Source organism: Oenanthe melanoleuca, chromosome 6 (assembly GCF_029582105.1).
Source record: "Oenanthe melanoleuca isolate GR-GAL-2019-014 chromosome 6, OMel1.0, whole genome shotgun sequence".
In the NCBI taxonomy this organism is placed as follows: domain Eukaryota; kingdom Metazoa; phylum Chordata; class Aves; order Passeriformes; family Muscicapidae; genus Oenanthe; species Oenanthe melanoleuca.
Window position 1 is genome coordinate 14,447,564 of NC_079340.1, and position 17,696 is coordinate 14,465,259.

General features: G+C 37.1%; 1 protein-coding gene across 1 annotated transcript in view; it reads right to left on the minus strand.

Annotated features, from left to right (window-relative positions):
* Positions 1–17,696, minus strand: part of ADK (adenosine kinase) — a 234,395-nt gene that overhangs the window by 65,036 nt on the left and 151,663 nt on the right. Inside the window, exon 7 of the mRNA XM_056495131.1 lies at positions 13,349–13,519. Coding sequence (XP_056351106.1) covers positions 13,349–13,519 — 171 coding nt within the window. The remainder of the gene's footprint in view (positions 1–13,348; positions 13,520–17,696) is intronic.

Sequence of the window (17,696 nt, forward strand, 5' to 3'; positions counted from 1 at the left end):
AAAAAATCATGGAAATTAATTCCTAAAAAAACCATAGTGAAGGGACTTGTATATCCAACCTTAGAACAGACCATCATTACTTTTTTCTTTTCCATTCACTGCATTTATTTTATAAATTTATATATGAGATTACAAAGCGAAAACCTTAGCTACATTTTGTAATGGCACTGAACAAGTGTTATGACATTTCACCTCTCTCTGGCCATTACTTATCCAGTCTTTTCTTTGTCATCTCTTTAAAATGTAAGTTTCTCAGGACAAGACAGACCTCTTACTCTGTTTTGCACAATGTATAGAACTGTAAACATCAGATATAAAGTTAATTGCTGTAATAATAAGGGTAGGAGATAGGCAAGCAAAAAGAACACATGATGGTTATTGGAAAAGCTGTCTTGGGATGGACACAATTCAAACAATCAGTTCCAATACAGTAATGCAAGATGCCTTAGAAAAGGATCCATAAACCCCCATTTTTACAGGCCATACCATCATCTAGTCTGTACATTACATGCTTCAGGTGAAAACTATTTTAGAGAATTTAAAAATTTTATTGACACAATTTCTCACAGACCTTACTCTGAAAAGCCAGAAAGTACTATGAGGCTCAGGGGAAAATGTTTCAGAAATCTTCTAAGGTTATCTCATGATAGCTTGCTGATAAATGGCAAACTCCTGTGCAAGGTTTAATACCCTGGAGCCTCCATGGGCAGGCAGTAAGCTGTGTGTGCTGTGCCAATCACACTGCCAGCCTCCCATTTACAGCACCAAGGAGCAAGGGCACAGATGCACACCTGAACACTGCACGCCTTGTGGCTCTAGCCACTAGAACAGGAGACATTTCATATTTGCAGAGAGCTTACGGGGAACATGGAAAGGGTTTTTGCAGGTTAGTTCATTACAGTGAGATGGGAAGCTGGGGTGGTTCAGAGCACAGAAGCTGGCCCTTGGGAGACAGCAGTAACTCAGTAATAAGCACTACCAAAGACCTCGGTATACTTTCCTCAGAGCTGAGACAGGCAACATAAGATCCACACAACTGTTGGAAAATGTGGAATTGACATAGGAAAACATTGCAGAGTTATACCAAATTTGCACTCCAGGCTGTGGCTGGGTATGATCTGCTTGAATACAGAAAAAATTAAATGCAAGAAATATGCAAGAAAAAAGAATCAGTTAAGGAAATATTATGAAAAGGTAAGCATTGCAACTTACTCTGATGTCAATTTAAATTAGTAATGGGGTTTGGGAAGCTTAGCATAGACAAAATTAGATACATTTCAAATAGTTTTCAGGATGAATTGGATATATTTCAGATCTTCTTTTGTGAATTTTATTTACATGAAGAATAATTTTTCTTACTTGTAATCCTGAACAAGGACTTAGTGCAGAAGATCTTATTAACAAATGAAAAAAACAGTGGCACTGAAAACATTTTAAGCCTAATTAAAAAAAAATAATTTGAAACATTTCTATGTATTATATATTTCCCAATTCTCTGCATCCACCTAACACTCAAAATCATTACAATATCATTGAATGTACAATATTTAAAAAAAAGAAAAAGTAGGGGGTTTTCTTTGTGTTTTGTTACATGAGACACAATTCTAAAAGTTGTTATTTTGAACAGCATCCACAAGACAGAATGTCTGTATAGCTTACTCCTGAATTAAGCATTTTCCTGGTCAAATAACATTGCTCAATAATCTATTACCTGCTCTCTTCCCACTAAATCTATGCAAATGTTCTCCAAAGTAGGTAACTTCTATTAATTTATGTTGCAATATTTTACACAGTGCATTTTTCAAATTCAAGTAACAATAAAGAGAAACTTATTCAAGAATAGCAGAGGTGAAGCACGGTTAAAAGTGATAAGTGGCATTTTGGATCCAAAAAAAAAAAGAAACTCCTAGGAAAGAGGCACAAAACAAATCTGTATGGCCTGAATAAAACTGTTACAATGAAGACCCTCCCCTAAAACACTTGATAGCTTTACCTTCAATGAAAAGATAACTCTGGGACAGGCTATGTTGTCACTTCTTTGCAGACTTAAAAATTATGCCAAGAACACTGCTGAAGATGATGAAAACACCCTTAACATTTTGATCTTGATTTTAGCTTCTTCTACCTCAGATATATACATGCACCACTCACCCTGGGTCACAGAGTTCTTGTTTGAAATATTTAAGAAACTCATCTGCAAGTAAAGTTAATATGGACTCCTGAAACACAGGGTTTCATGGGGTCAAAATAATGGGTCCAACCTCCCATCTTTCTACACTTTAGAATGCTGCAAAGTGTATCCACCCCCCTCTCAGGTAATGCTTGTTCAGAGATGGGTTACAACTGGCAGCATAAGGCTATGTACTTCTGCAGTTCTTTTCATGAGTTTAGATTCTAGAAGAAATTTGGTTCCAGATGATGAGTGTTCTTTTTTGAGCAGTGAGATTCAGTAGCTTGACTCATTATTGTAATTCACATATACCAAGATGCAGCTCCATCCAAATCTGGCATTTACTTTGATGTTCAAATCAAATGCATAGTGTTTGGCAACTGTATATGCAGAATTTAAATTGACTGATCCATTTATCTGAAACTGGTACATGTCCAAGACCACTCACAGATGTAACTCTCCTGCTCTAGTAGAAATTCCAACAAGAGGAAAAAGATATGTTAATCATAGCTGCTCCAAAATAACACATACAGCAAATATTGTGTGTTAAGACCATCTGACTGCCCATCCATGTTTCAAAAGAAGTTAAGAAAAACCGGAGAAACTGATGGCAAAGGATACCTGTAATTCCATGAAATTTCACATATTTTTACTTGCAGATAGTCCTCCTTGAAGAGCAATCAGGACTGCCCCAACAACACATTTTATGGCTACCACTTAATTTCTCATGAAAATTCCAGCTGGCTTTTTATTTAAAATAGTGTTGCACAATCTGGAGAGGTCAACAGTCTGATAGACAAGATGAACATGGCCTGGTCTCTCAGAAGAATTCAGGAGCAGAAATAGGTTTTATTAAAAGAGATCCTAAAGAGAAACTAATTCTGTGAGGTCTCTTACTTGCCAGGGATCAAAAACACTGTCCACAGCTTGGCCTCCCAGATTTTCAAAAATAGAATCTTTCAGAAGGACAGCCATAGAGAAAAAGAAACAAACATGCTGTTGATTGGTGCCTGCAGACTGCTTAGACTCACAGGACAACAATATCAAAATGAACAAGCAGAATTTCTCAAGATCTCAATAAAAATAATGAATTCCCCTTGAACTGAGATCCATGAGTTTTCAGTATCAGAAAAATTTAAAATAAAATTTCAAACTCCAGAAATACTTGGGACGTCTTCAAACAGCTTATTCAACTAGCAAGGCTATAGGTTGACAACAGCAAAACATCTTGAAAAGTATCACAAAGGACAGATTAGTTGGGGATCCTAAGGGTCTTCCACTGGAATGTGTAACCACCTTGCCATTGCCTTCGAGTGAGTTTCTCCAATGCTAAAGGTTTTTGCTTGCTGAAAGCACAGCCCAGCTGGGGCAAGCTGCAGCCAGGCTCAAATGATTAGCCATGCTCATCAGCAGATGCTGATGGTTGCTTCCTTTGCAAGGGTGGAGAGGAAGTTCTTCTCCTTAGCTGTGGGTGAAGAAAGAAACTCTCTACTTCTGAAATTATAGCCTTCAAATAACATAAATTGAAGATGATGAACACAAATGTTTGTAGAATTAATTTCAAGCTCAGAGTAGAGGGTTCCCCTCTGCACTGCTAAAAATATAACCAACAACCAGACAGGTTTATGTATTTCAGAAGTTCTACTGCCTAGAAGTATTAGATTGCTACAGCTGTGTCCTTTAGAGGGAAGCTCCTGCACCTGGAAACCACTTCAGCATGGAAAACAAACTGACTCGTGGATGCTTCTTTCCCTGATGTGATTGCATATGTTGCTGGTTTTGACACAGAATCTGAGGAGTCAAAGGAAGGTCTGAGGACTTAATGAGAAACATTTTCACAATGTTACCTATCATATATGGATTAGCAGTAGTTTTACTAAAGCACAGGTTTAATGGATCATTGCTGTGGAGAACTAAAAAAAAAAAAAAATCAAATGTAATGACTAGGAGGGATAAGTTCTGTTAACTTAAAACAAAAAACTTACAGAGCAAAGCAATTTCTCCACATTGCTTCCCTGGGAGGTCAGTACTTAAACAAATGGTATTGTAAGTCAGAATATGACCATTAAACCTGAAAATATAGCTTAAGGACATACTTTGATGTGGCTGCAAAATTCTCACCCAAAGGCTGTTATAAACGGGGTGGCTTAAGTTTATAAATAAGGCAAGGTTTAAGAGATCAATTAATGCCTTTGGGAAAACCATGGATGCTTTTATCTATCTTTCAAATATTTTAGGTATGCTGCAATATATATTTTTCTACTTATTTTACAAGCTTATTTCCTGCTTTTACGAAAACTCTGGAAAAAAAATTAAATTAGCAAAATATTTTTTCAACCCCTACATATATTTATGCCCCACTGCATATGCTTCATAATATAGTGCACAATTAGCTTTAAATTCAATGTCATTGCCTCAATTCTAAATTATAACTTAAAAATAAAATACAGATTTTAATCAGTAATAGTTTAGCATGAGTCCATTCTAAATACCCACTATGTGTATGCATGCATGAAGGAAAAAAATCTCTTTGCATTGATTTACTTATACATAGAAACTTTTCTGTAGTCTCAAGGAAACATCAATTATTATTCATCAAAATTATTCTTATAAAATCTACAGAAGGAATCCCGGTAACAGAAGATTATATAGCTAATTGGAAAGAAGAGAGGGTTCAAATGCCTAATTTTGCTCTTCCTTGTTGAAGCAAGCCAGAAAAATGAAACTAGCTAATAGATTTATAATGAGATGTGAAACTCTCTTGAGGGAATAAAAATATTGTATGAGCTATATAAACAGAGCGAAGGAAGGTGTTGACAGAGAAAGATAACATGAGAGAAAGAACAAGGCTGAAACTGCAGTTTTGAGAAAATAGTGCTATGCAACAGTACAGAAAAATAGGTTAACATAATAAAGATATTGCCAATTCTATTCCAAAACCCCCAAACCACGTCTTCAAGATTCTGAACATCAGCATGGACCTACTATTGTCTCCTTAAATATCCTTAAAAACCATTTTCTTCCTTTTTAAGAACCCTTTGTTCAGCCTCAAATTTCTAAGCACAGGAAGCATCAACACATTCTCTGAAAGCATCAACACATACTCTTCAGGTAAAAATTGTCTCTTTTATATAAAAACCTCTGTCCAAGAACATTTACAGCTTATATACAACTTATCCATGCATAATAACATTTAAGTCAGTCAATGAATGTTTCTTTGCTGTATTGCCTGGGAGACCCTAACAGCATTGGCTGCTTATATCTGATGAAACAGAGAGGTTATCAGGCTTTCTCTTTCAAAGTCCTGTGTACCACCATGCATTACCCTCTCATCTAATCAGATCTAGTGACTGTGTTGCCTGAGAAAGCTGGACTAGCTCAGTGATTAACAGTGGTCTGGCCCCAGAATCCACTCTTGCTCTGGATGTAAAATTGCTAAATCTGAGTAAAGGGGGCAGATGACATCATGTGATAAGGGCAGGTGAGAGAGGTCTGCATCAGCTCACACTTAGATGCTATCCATGGGGATAACATGGCACTGCAGCCTTACAATCCACTGCAAGGATTATCTGTAGCAAGGGGAGAATCTCCAGCACATGCTGGCATAAGAAGCTTTAGCATAAGTTAACAATACTCTGAATCAGAAACTGGCTACATCTGCTCCAAATAGGGCTTGAAATGTGGAGGCACTGAATAACCTTAGTTGGATTGGAAAACAAAGCTTTATTGTAACGTATTTTTCACCTACACTGTTATCTGCAAGTATCTGTAAAATTGCAAAGTTCTGAATTTACACTGATTCAATGAAGTTCTTGTGAACATTTCAGCCTCTATTTTTGTTCCTATCAACTGCACAATGCAATTTTATTCATACTGTTATTTTTGCAGTTCTTAAATTATATATTAGATATTATACACTATATATCTTTGCCCTAGTGATCTGAGTATTAAAAGGCATATATAGTTTACCTTTAAAAGGCTTTTAAGACATATGTTAATATGATAGTGAAAACTGGAAGCCAGGTTCTGCAGGTCTTTTCCTCCAGACAGGTGAGTTTTGTCCAAAATGTATTCAGCAGCTCAACACATTTCAGGACACTTAACTGAAGAAAAAAGTTAGAATTCAATTTTACTTGTTCTGGGCTCTGCTCTTGCTGTATGACCTTGGGCAAATAACCTTTCAATTGTCCACCTGTAAAACAGTCAAGACTACACACCCACCTTATTGGTTTATTCTGAGCTTTAATGTTTATGAAGTGCCATGAGATGCTCTGGGAAGTGCTACAAAGTGAAAAGGGTTATCAATCATTGTCAGTAAAACACAAGCTGCTGAAATACAGTGGAATCTGCCTGCCTCTCTCAAAGGACATGTTCTGTCTTGTGCTGCGTGTTCTCCAGTATTCACAGTCTTAGAAGTGTCTCAACACTGCATAGCATAAGGAAGGATAAATATCCCTAAGCATTCTGAGAGACTATCAGAAAATATTTTTAGTTCTAAGAAGTGAAGTCTGTTGGAAAGTATAAGCTTTGCTTCTAAATACCTGCTTGTTTCCCATAACAGGAAACAAGAAAGACAGTTTTTGAGATAGGGTTCCTAAATTGCTTAAATAGCTAGACATTAGCTGAAAGCAGCACTAAATACAAATTTAAATACTTGGCTCTCAATTTTCCTTTCATTCATAATGTACTAGGTAAACTATACTAAAATAATTACTTGCTTATTACTCATGAATTTCAGTGCAGCAGCTGAGACAATATAGATAAATAAGATGATTAATTGAGACAGAATGAATCACAACAAAATATGTTGTTGTAAAAGGTATGGTTAACTCCACAGTGATTCATATCATTTCAGATAACAGGGCTTTTATCAAAAACGGCTGCAAGGTTGGGAAATGATTTAAAAGCATTTTATCTTAGAGAGCCACTGCAGTTCACATGGGAGAGAAAAAAAGGAGGAAAAAAAAGAGAGGAGAGAAGAAGCAGCAGATTCACTGTCTGCAGCTGAAATAGCCTTGGGCTGTTTCAGCATCCTTCCCACAGCACATCTTTACAACATGCCACTGACATTATCAACCTTCCTTGTGCTACAGACCCTCTCATTTTTCAGATGGACGCAATTTATTAGATATTCCACTACTGAGAAAGTTAATTCTATGAATTAAGGAGCAGTATTACAACACCATAGCTGTCCTATAATTGAAAACACAACACCTACTGCAGGAAATAGGCATCAAAGTTCTACAAAAACATCAAAGAAAAACAGTATTTATTTTTCCTCCATTCAGAATTACAATTTTTAATTCCCAGGCTCCCTCCAAAGACCTTGCAGAAATCTTAAACATAGGATTTATAAAAAGAAATACTATCTGTTTACTGCAGTTTAGAAAAGCAAACACCAGCACAGCTGACCTTAAAAACCTCTACCTGTTAAAATAGAAGGGAAGATGAGATGTCTCCTTACAAAATCTTTTCCCATGTGTATGTAATAAACTGGGTCAGAATATCTGACTACGGTTTTTAACTGAAGCACAGACTCCCTGTAGGGAACTGTGCAAACCTCAGTCTCTCACCCAGCCTAGGAACTGAAGATAATTACCCTCACCTGTGGGGCAAGTTTCTGAGAACTGAAAGCACAATGAAAAGGAAAATACCTGTATATAAACTGAAATGCAAAACACTTACACCCAACTTAATGTCATTTAAGATGATTAATGTTTCTGTAAATTTAATTCCAAGTGAACAGAGATGTAGAAGGTAAAAGCAACTCTTAAGGACGACAGCTTGCCAACAACCACTGACTGAAAATAACCTCAATATAGACCAAGTCCAGTAAGACAAAAAGAAAATATTTCTTGAGGGCTCTTTACATAACACACATGCAAGTTAGCTGTACTAAAACCTCTTCAGGATTCCCAGTTTCAAATACCATCTACTATTTGCCTTTCAAGAATAATTTCCAACATTCAAAAATAATTATAAATGCTTACTTGAAAATACTTCAAACAGAAACATCAACTTAGTGATATTTATGGCATGACCAGCCATCCTCTGCTATGTTCCTCACTTCTTAGTCCCATCTGATACTGAAGGACAGACTGAAATGTTGGTCTCCCTTTCATTATTTATTGAAAGTCAAACTGTATTTTCCTTCTTCCACACAGCAAATTACATCTGCTACCTAATTTTCTCCTGACTCCTATTTCTTAATTGTTTCCTCAAAATCAGACAACTCACCAGCATGAAAGGACACTCGTGGCTGTGGAAAGCTATCTGCTAGGTCTAGAAACAGTAGGAATTGCACAGTGTAAATTAAAATCAATTCAGTCATGCCATTCTGAGTGCACACTAGTTTGAAGAGAATCACCACGAGGCTCATTTATCTTATAAAAGTGATTATGTCTCATTCAAGATTCTTCTGGGCTGTGGGCAGATTCCTAAGCCTGCAGGTCAGGTATCAATCTGATCCCAGGTGATAATGCAGCAGTAGAAATTTGCAGGTGGAACTGAAGGTTGTTCTCAGTGTCATTTCTTAATGTAATATACAAAATTATGTGGAGTGAGAGGTTACAGCAAAAGGAATAGATAAATTTGTTTGGAAACTGACATGTAGGTGTAAATCCTAGTGTGATGAACATAGTTTATGCCAGAAAATTTACCAGAATTTCCATTCCTTCCCTCAGTTAAAACAAGCACAAAACTACAGACTGCCTGCAAGTTCAAAATAAGGAGCATTCTAATCTCACCAAAATCCCACCAAACCCTCAGTTTTATATTTACAGTTTTTCATTGCCACTGAAGAGATTTTTCCATGTTACTGAAGAGACTTGCCTTTATAAGGGCTTACAAAGGGTATTAAAGGTTCTTGTCCAAACCACCTACATTTGTAGGGATCTTTCTGTTAGTATTTGAAATCTCATTTGAAAATATTTTAAATAAAGGAGGCACAATGTACCATTCCAGTACAATTGTGAAGAGGAAATGATGACAAGACTCATTTGATATCTAGCTCCATTCAAAGGCATTAATCTCTTTAAAGCTCAGGACTTCTAACTCTAGAACCACCACCACTGAAGCTATTGCCATTGCTTCTCATAATGCACAAGTCTTGCACTTGCTTTCTTTTCAGCATTATATTTGCTGTTACACCAGCAGCAATTTCTCAGTGGGCTCACAGATGCTCTGTCTCTGCAAAACTACAGTTTATAATCCTGCAATTAATTTGTTCAGAGACTGGGTGTTTATAAGTAACAGCTATTTACACTAGAGAGGAAGAGGATCAATTTTTTAAGAATAATTATTATCTTAGTTTTTTTATTATTTTGAACTTCAAAAAAATTCACAATTTCTCTTCTACATAAACCTCCTCAACCTCTACTGATCGCTGTACATTGACCACCACAAGTTACATCATTGGCTTATAGCTTTTGTTGTAAAGCACTAGGTGAGAAGCTTAATGTCTGTAACTCCAAAGTTTCTAAATTCTGAAATTTTTCAGTGATGTCCTGCCTACACATAGCAAGAGAACCCAGAAGATCTTTACCTTATCAATATCAACAAATATTCCTTTGAGTCGTGAACTGGTGCCAGATGTGAAGATCAATCATGTGAAAGCCTTGCAGTGTCCCTTAAATCCTGAAGAAACTACTATCCAGGTGCACATGCAAAAATACACAGGCTGCTCCCCAAAGTAGTTCCTTCCCTGAGGAGACGCCATTGTAACTCACATCTTCTGGGGAGACTGGAAATTGAATTCCGATTCTTGTGCCCATTACTGACTTTGATTGGTCAAGTATTTCATGTACATCAATATTTAGCTCTGACCAGGAAAATGGAAAGTGATTTATACAAATTCAGTGTCCTTTGCTTGCCTTAAATAATTGCTGTGTAGGAAACTTTTACAACTCTGTGTAAAGATGTCACTTTCAAATCTTCTACTCTTTTGACCATTCTGTTACTTAAAGTTGCTCTGAGTTTTAAAATATGTATTCTAAGGTGAGCTTTCAGAGCCGAATTAAGCAGCAACTTGTGACAAAGCAGTTTTCATCAGGAGATAATTGACCTTATTTGAGAGTTAAGCATCCTGAGGCAAAGTAGAGTGTGCTTAATCCTGGCAGGTTAATTATCCAGTGATTATGGTAGCTTGGAAGGTATTACTGCTAAGAACCATTTGCAAAATGACACTATTAAAAAAACCTTAATTTAATAAAAATTAAAAGCAATGACAATAATCAAGTTCTTCAGTCATGTATTGCTAGATAATGACTGCAGAATGGCCCTACTTGGTTAGCTGCAATGACCATATAATTATTCCTTTTCTGAATGTTCTATACTACATTTGTTATATGAAGTACTGTTAATAAATGCAAAAAAAATAATCAAGACGTTTAGGTAGGTTATAAATGAGATTTAAATAAATTATCAAAACACCAGTGGTCACAGTGGTCAATGCTGAAATTGATACATATACTGAGCTGTTACCACAGCATTCAGTGTCTAAACTGCGGTTAAGGGTATGTTGGCATTTACATTCAAAACTAGAATATTTATTCTGAGAGGTTTCTAACTTGCCCATTTTAATTACCATCTGGCTGAAACTTGAAATAACCAATCTCCATTCAGATGTAAATTTTTAAGTAGAAGATGTAATTTAAAATCACTTGGCCAATTGTTTTTAGTTTAGGAACGGCAGCAATTTGGAATTTTGCTGCACTAGGATGTTTTTGTATTACTCAAAAAATAAACAGCTCAGTGCTTAACAATAGAATTTTATTGGACTATAATGTGAAGATAAATATAGGGAAGAATAAAATTGTGTCTAAGAGAATTGTTTGTACTAATGAAGTAACAGCAACGCAATGCAGTATGCCTTGTTTATTTGTTAACTTATGCGCTTACACTGACGGAAAATGTAAAAAAAAAAAGCAAAAGTAAATCACACCAAATGGACAAAAATTTGGTGTTGGCTAGCTGAAGTGGTTTGTGGCCCACCAAAATATACACAAACACAAATAAAATCCTGAATGTGCTTGTAGCTGAAATTCATATGGGAGGTACCAGAAGGCAGAACATGTCAGACTGAGCTTTGAGTTCTGCAACTACTCTTTATTAAAAACCACGTGCAGAGAGCAGAAATACTGACAATGAGAAGACACAGAAGCTACTCAAAGCTAGAAGTACATCATGCCAAGAGCATGGTTTCAAGTCACACAGAAAGGCAAGACAATGAAACACTGCAAGCAGCATTTCAACAACTCCAGAGCAGCAATAGCCAGCAGGAAGCTGAGACTAAAAAATGACCAGGTTTTTATGATTAGTGTAAGCAACAAAGAGGCTGATACTCTGAAGTATGATATATATTGTACCATCAAGTTTAAGGATCATTGCTCAAGTTTAAAAAGTTATCTTTTATCCTGAAAGACACCAAATGCTTCAGAAATTATATACAGAAAATGCAGGGAGTCTTTCAACTTTAACAAACACAACAGTACCACAATATTTTTGACAGCAGGTGAATACCATAACAAACTGAAATGACAGAGGAAATTAACCTAGTCTGAATAAAATTTCCAAAATGGGAGTTTCACCTGTATCATGGGCTATTGCTTATAAAATACACAAATATACAAAAACTGTATGAAAAAGTGCATGAAAAATAGCACCTAATGAACCTAATACCTATGAAAAATAGCACCTAATGAACCACTACAATCTGAATTATCCCAATAGGTCTGTGGAGCAATATCCATATAAAAGACCCTCAAATTTTAACCCCAGAAGTTTCTGTGAAGGGGTTCTGCTGCAAAATTATCTAGACTTGGCATTACTTAATCTGTAAAATCTGATATGAAATCTGATAGGAATTTGTGTCAAAATTATACTGCTATTAAATAAAAATACTCAATATCATCTTTGTGAGGACCATATCAAGAAAGATATACAAAGGTAACAGTTGGAAACAGCAAGAACATGCCTGGAAAATACTTTTTCTGTATAGTTAACTTTAGTTAGCAAGGTTTCCCTTAGCCATGCATTTAAAAACATTGCAATTTTCTTTATTTTAAAAGTAAGTATTTTTAATTACTTTTTAAGTCCTATATCTGTAACAATGCTAGCCCCTATGAGGACATGTGGACAATAGTTTAAAAATTGACTTGTGTTGGTGCAAGTCCCTGTGTCCCAATCAGGAATAACCACTGACAGGAGCAAGTTGCTTTCCCATCATTTTCCCGTACTCATGTAGTTATCTTGAGTGACAAACCCACATTTCCATTTAGGTGTGTCAAGGCTTTTTTTAACCTTTTCCTGCTGAGAAAACTAATAAATATTTAAGAACATTTTCTACAGTGAAGCAAAATCAAAAATGATGAGGGAAATTTGAATTAATTTGGTCCATTAACATGGACTTCAGGCAGAATTTCATGCAATCTGTTTGCCAACTTACACAGCAAAGATAAGCCTTCTTTGATGGACTGCCACTCCATCTACCATAAAATCAATGAGAACCTTTTAAACTAACTCTCTATTTCTTAGCTTTCTCCTCCCACTTCTCCCCAAAGAGTCGTCTTCACAGAAAATGCTATTAATAGCAGCATTATGGGTAAGGAATCAAGTTACAGGAGCTCAGCGTTAGCTCTTCATATGTTTTCTCCCAACAGAGTTAAATTCAGGGTGAGGACATTATGCACATGGACAGTTATTACACAGCACCAATGTGTTAGGCATTTCCTGCTAGAATGAGCAAATTGTAAACCCCTAACAGGTCAAGTGACATCTTAGGCATCTACTGAAATATCTCAGTCCAGTGACCATAGATTTAACTTTCTAGTGACACCTCATATGGTCAGATCCCTCTATAAAAAAAGAAGCACCATGAATCACAGAATCATCAAGGCTGGAAAATACCTCTGACTGACCATCATCCCACCACTAGATCTGCAGCACTAAGTGCCACGTCCAGTCTTTTCTCAAACACCTCCCAGGGATGGGGACTCCAGCACCTCCCTGGGCAGCTCATTCCAATGCTTGACAACCCTTTCAGTGACAAAATTCTTCCTGATATCCACCCTGAACCTCCTCTGGCACAGCTTGAGGCCATGTCCTGGGGAAGCAGGCTCTGAGACACAAACACCCAAGTGCAAGAGATACAAATACTTCCTTTACTCCCGTAAGACTCACCGTTTCATTTCCAAAAAGAACATCCACGTAAGGCATGACTTTCATCATCGGCTCTTTGTAGAACTGGCTTATAAATGGTGCAGAAAGATTCAAGCTGAAGATCTTGTTGTTGGCAGAAGCCTGAGCAGCCACTTTTAATACTGCTTCTGGTGACACTGTCAGGAAGAATCCCTGCAAGCATCAAAACAAATCAATGTATGTTACTAATTTTATATTAAGTACCACATGAAGCATGCTTTTTCTGTAAAGTCTCTCCCAACCCACATTTGTCATACGTGTGTACAGATAAATGCTTCTGGGAAATACTGCCTTTCCATTAAGGTACTAAAGAGGTGACAAAGAATCTGCATATGCTTAGAATCACACTCTTTCAAAAAGTCTTTCCATGGACTACACTTTCCCATGGCAGCTAAGACTGATGCCCATATCTTAAAATGTGATATATTATAATTCTTACACGCCCCTTTATAGTACTAGAGTCAATCAGACTGTGCTGCTTAATTCCAAAGTCCAGTCTGATGGCTTTATACACAGCCAGGAGACTAATGAAATCCCTTACCTTAAACATTAGTACCTTGTTTACAATGAAAATGCTCACTTTGTAGCACTTATTACTGTTTTGCAGAAAAAAAACTAGGGGTTTTCATGTTTCCACATAGGTATTTTATTTGCCCCTTCTTCCAAAAGTACTTTTTTTCACTCAGAACATCAACATTTAAGTAGTACCAACTTCCACAAATCACTACTTGTCTAATAAATTGAGAATGTTGATTTAAGTACTATGAAGAACAAGCCCACCATTTTGAATTCAGCACTGCAGATGGTTACCCCAACCACACATTCCAGTAAAGATCCCCTACAGTTTCATTAATCTACTAATTAAACAAAGGCTTAGAATTTGCACTAAATAAACAAATTCTGCATGTTTTGTTTTTATAATTCTAAAACTTATTTTATTAACTGTTCTCTAAACTCAGTGAACAATAATAGCAAATTTCAAGCATGAGCAGCAAGTGTTAAATTCAGGGCCAGAGATAATGTCTAAGGCACAGTGAGAAACAGCTTTGAGAAGGGTCTGACAAAACACCATCCCAGGCCTATCTGTAACATCACCACCACGACACTCCAAAAGATGTAATAGTGACACAGTCTTATCTACCAGTTTTCATCCATATGATTATGCCTCTGAATCACAGAACAGTTATATTTTCATCCTGCATACTTTAGTTATCAGATCATTTTAGGCATTCTAATCACTAGAAAAAATAAGTCTACAGATTAAAGACTACTTTGAGAGTATATCTACTTACTTCTCCTTACTCCACAATCTCCAGTCTAAAAGATACATGATTGATTTCAAAATCTGGGCATGATTTGCTAGTTGACAATCCAGGCCCAAAGGGCACATTTTGCTAGTTAGTACCCTGAAGGACTGGAAGCCTGTAAACATCCAAGTTTCTTTGCTAATTTTACATTCTGAAGAATTAAAATGAACAGTTTATATAACTTCTCATCTCCATAGTAATCTGTACCATCTTTTAGTTTTTTATTTAATGAACAGAGAAATGGATTTAAGAAAAACACTTTTTTTTTTTTTTTTTTTTTTTTTTTCTTTTAAACTGGATTTCTTAAAAAAACTGTTCCAAACACAAAATAAAAATCTTTCAAGGGTGACGTGTTGCCAATGCTGGATAGATGACAGATTGCTCTACAGTGGTCTACGTAAATAGTAACCTGGTCAAATAATTAGGCTTCTTACCAATTCTAGGCTGAAAACTTCATCTGAAATAAAATACATCTGATTGTAATTTAAGGCACAGAACACTATCCCCATGAGATGTAACTCAGGCCTGCATCCACCTCCCTTTTCCTTGGAAAAGGCAACATAAAAGTGCTGAGATACAGATAGGAGAGTTTGCTTTTTAGATCCTGCAAAGTAAAGGCCAGGAAATCTCAAAGGCTACAGCTCTGTCTTCTGGGTTTCTTAAAAATCACTTCTGCCATTTAATTGCATTCTTACTTGATTTTGTTTATATTTTTATTTAAATAACTGTTTGGCATTAAAACATCTAGAAATTAAGAGTTCTGTGTATGACAACTGTTTTCCAAGTATAACACCTCTTTGCAAAACAAAACGTAGCAGCACAATCCACACAATGGAATTAACAAAGTAGGGAGAAAATACCATATGAACAGATATGGATTTAAAGAAGCTTAATTCAATCACCCTCTTCAGGTATTTAAATTGACTTTGTCTCTACTTTTAGTGGAATTCCATGCAGCCAGGACCAGTGTAGTTACAGTAACCCAGTTTCCTAAGCTTAAATTACAACTACAGAAGCCACTGACCACCCTACTGTGGCATGCTACTACTGTGTACAGGAATGAATTCCACTAAAATCCCCAGGTTTTCTTATATCTCACCGGGATTCAGAGCAAAGTTGCTCTGTGACTTCTTTAGAAACTCAGTCTACAGGCTCTTGCAGCTGCCACTGCTTTTGGTCCAGACAGATGTCTACAAAGGAATGCCTAAGCCAACTGCTCTTACCTACTCTAACAATTAACTGTCAGCCTCAGACACCTTAGACTACTACAGAGAGTTCTGAGGTCCTATTTACCCTCAAAACCCAAAGGCACTTAAAACAACCATGAGGAAAATACCTCTAATCAAAGGATGAGACAGTTAACAAACAAATTCCAACAGCCTGGAAAATGTACATTGCATAGAAAAATGAAATTACTGTGTATGTATCCATGTATGTGAAGGAGGGGATGCTGGTGGACAACCAGCTCAATATGAGCCAGCAATGTGCCCAGGTGGCCAAGAAGGCCAAGGGCATCTTGGCCTGTAGCAAGAATAGCATGGCCAGCAAAAACTGTGTGGGAGTGTTTGTCCCTCTGTACTTGAGGGCACACCTCAAGTACTGCCTTCACTTCTGAGCCCCTCACTTCAGTAAGGGCACTGAGGTGCTGGAGCCTGTCCAGAGAAGGGCAGCAAGGCTTGAGAAAGATCTACAAAACTTGTAGGAATGGGCGAGGAACTTGGGATTGTTTTGTGTTGAGGGGTCTTGTGGGGGATCACATCACTCTCTACAACTGTCTGAAGGGAGCTTGCAGTGAACAGGAGACTGGTCTCTTCTGTGGCTGGAGAGGACAATAGGAAATGGCCTAGAGCTGAGGCAGGGGAGACTCAGATTAGACACTAGAAACATTTTCACTGTTAAGGTGGTCAAGCACTGGAATAGGTTGCCCAGGAATGTGGTGGAGTCACCACCCCAGAGGTGTTTAAGAGGCATCAGGATCTGGTGCTGGGTGATGTGGTTTAGGGGTTACAGTGGTAGTGCTGGGTGGATGGTTGGACTTAAGTGATCTCAAAGGTCTCTTCCAGCCTTGGTAATTCTGTGATAGAAGGACATGTGACAATTGGGCAGTGCAGTCACAGAAAGTGAAAGGCAGGAACACAGTACACTAAGGAAACCCATAAAACATTAAAGACTATCAGATATATTATCAGCACAGAGCATTCCTTTGGCGTGTGCTGACAGAGTATACCAGATGCTACTGCTTCATGATGTGCTACTATTTCCTGCTGCTCAAAATGTAATGAGTGTCTTTTCTGTGCCAGGAGGAAGGTACCATCATACCACAAGCCAGAGAGCAGGGCTGAACCAAAATACACACTAGGAAAATAGGATGTACATGAATTATAAACTATGTACATGAATGTTTGCATGTACACATGCACAAAGCAGTACCATTCTTAGGCACTGTAAGCAGTCCTTTTATTTAAATACATACAAAGGAAATTTTTATTTCCTTTGGTGGGGAAAAACCCCCATTTTCTTTGTGGGTAAGAAGAAACAAAAAAGAAGAAATAAGAAAAATAAATTCATGTATTGCAGACACATTGCTATGGGAGATACAGTCACTTGTTTGTAACTTAAGAACTTCTAAAATTCAGTAAGATGCAGAGGACAAAGTCAATAGAGAATATCATATTAATGTCACTTCTACAATATTCAGGAATTCTTTGATGCACCTTGTAAGATATGCCAGGGTACTTTGAATATTGGATAGTCTTTCATATTCATGTCTTCTTTTTTTTTTGTAGACACTAGAATTACTGGAAGGATTTGGTGAGTTTACACACCAGTAATTTGTCTTGTAAGCCACCTCTCTCATTTTTATCACACACACAGACCCAAAAGGTTTCTTCTGACCTACTAAGCTCTTACAGCACGGGCTACAGCAGATGTGAAGTCAGCAAATTAAGGGTGTCAAAAGTGTCAGCAGCACAGAAACATAGTGTTGAAGAGGTGACCTCACGAAACCAGCACAACTCTGGCTC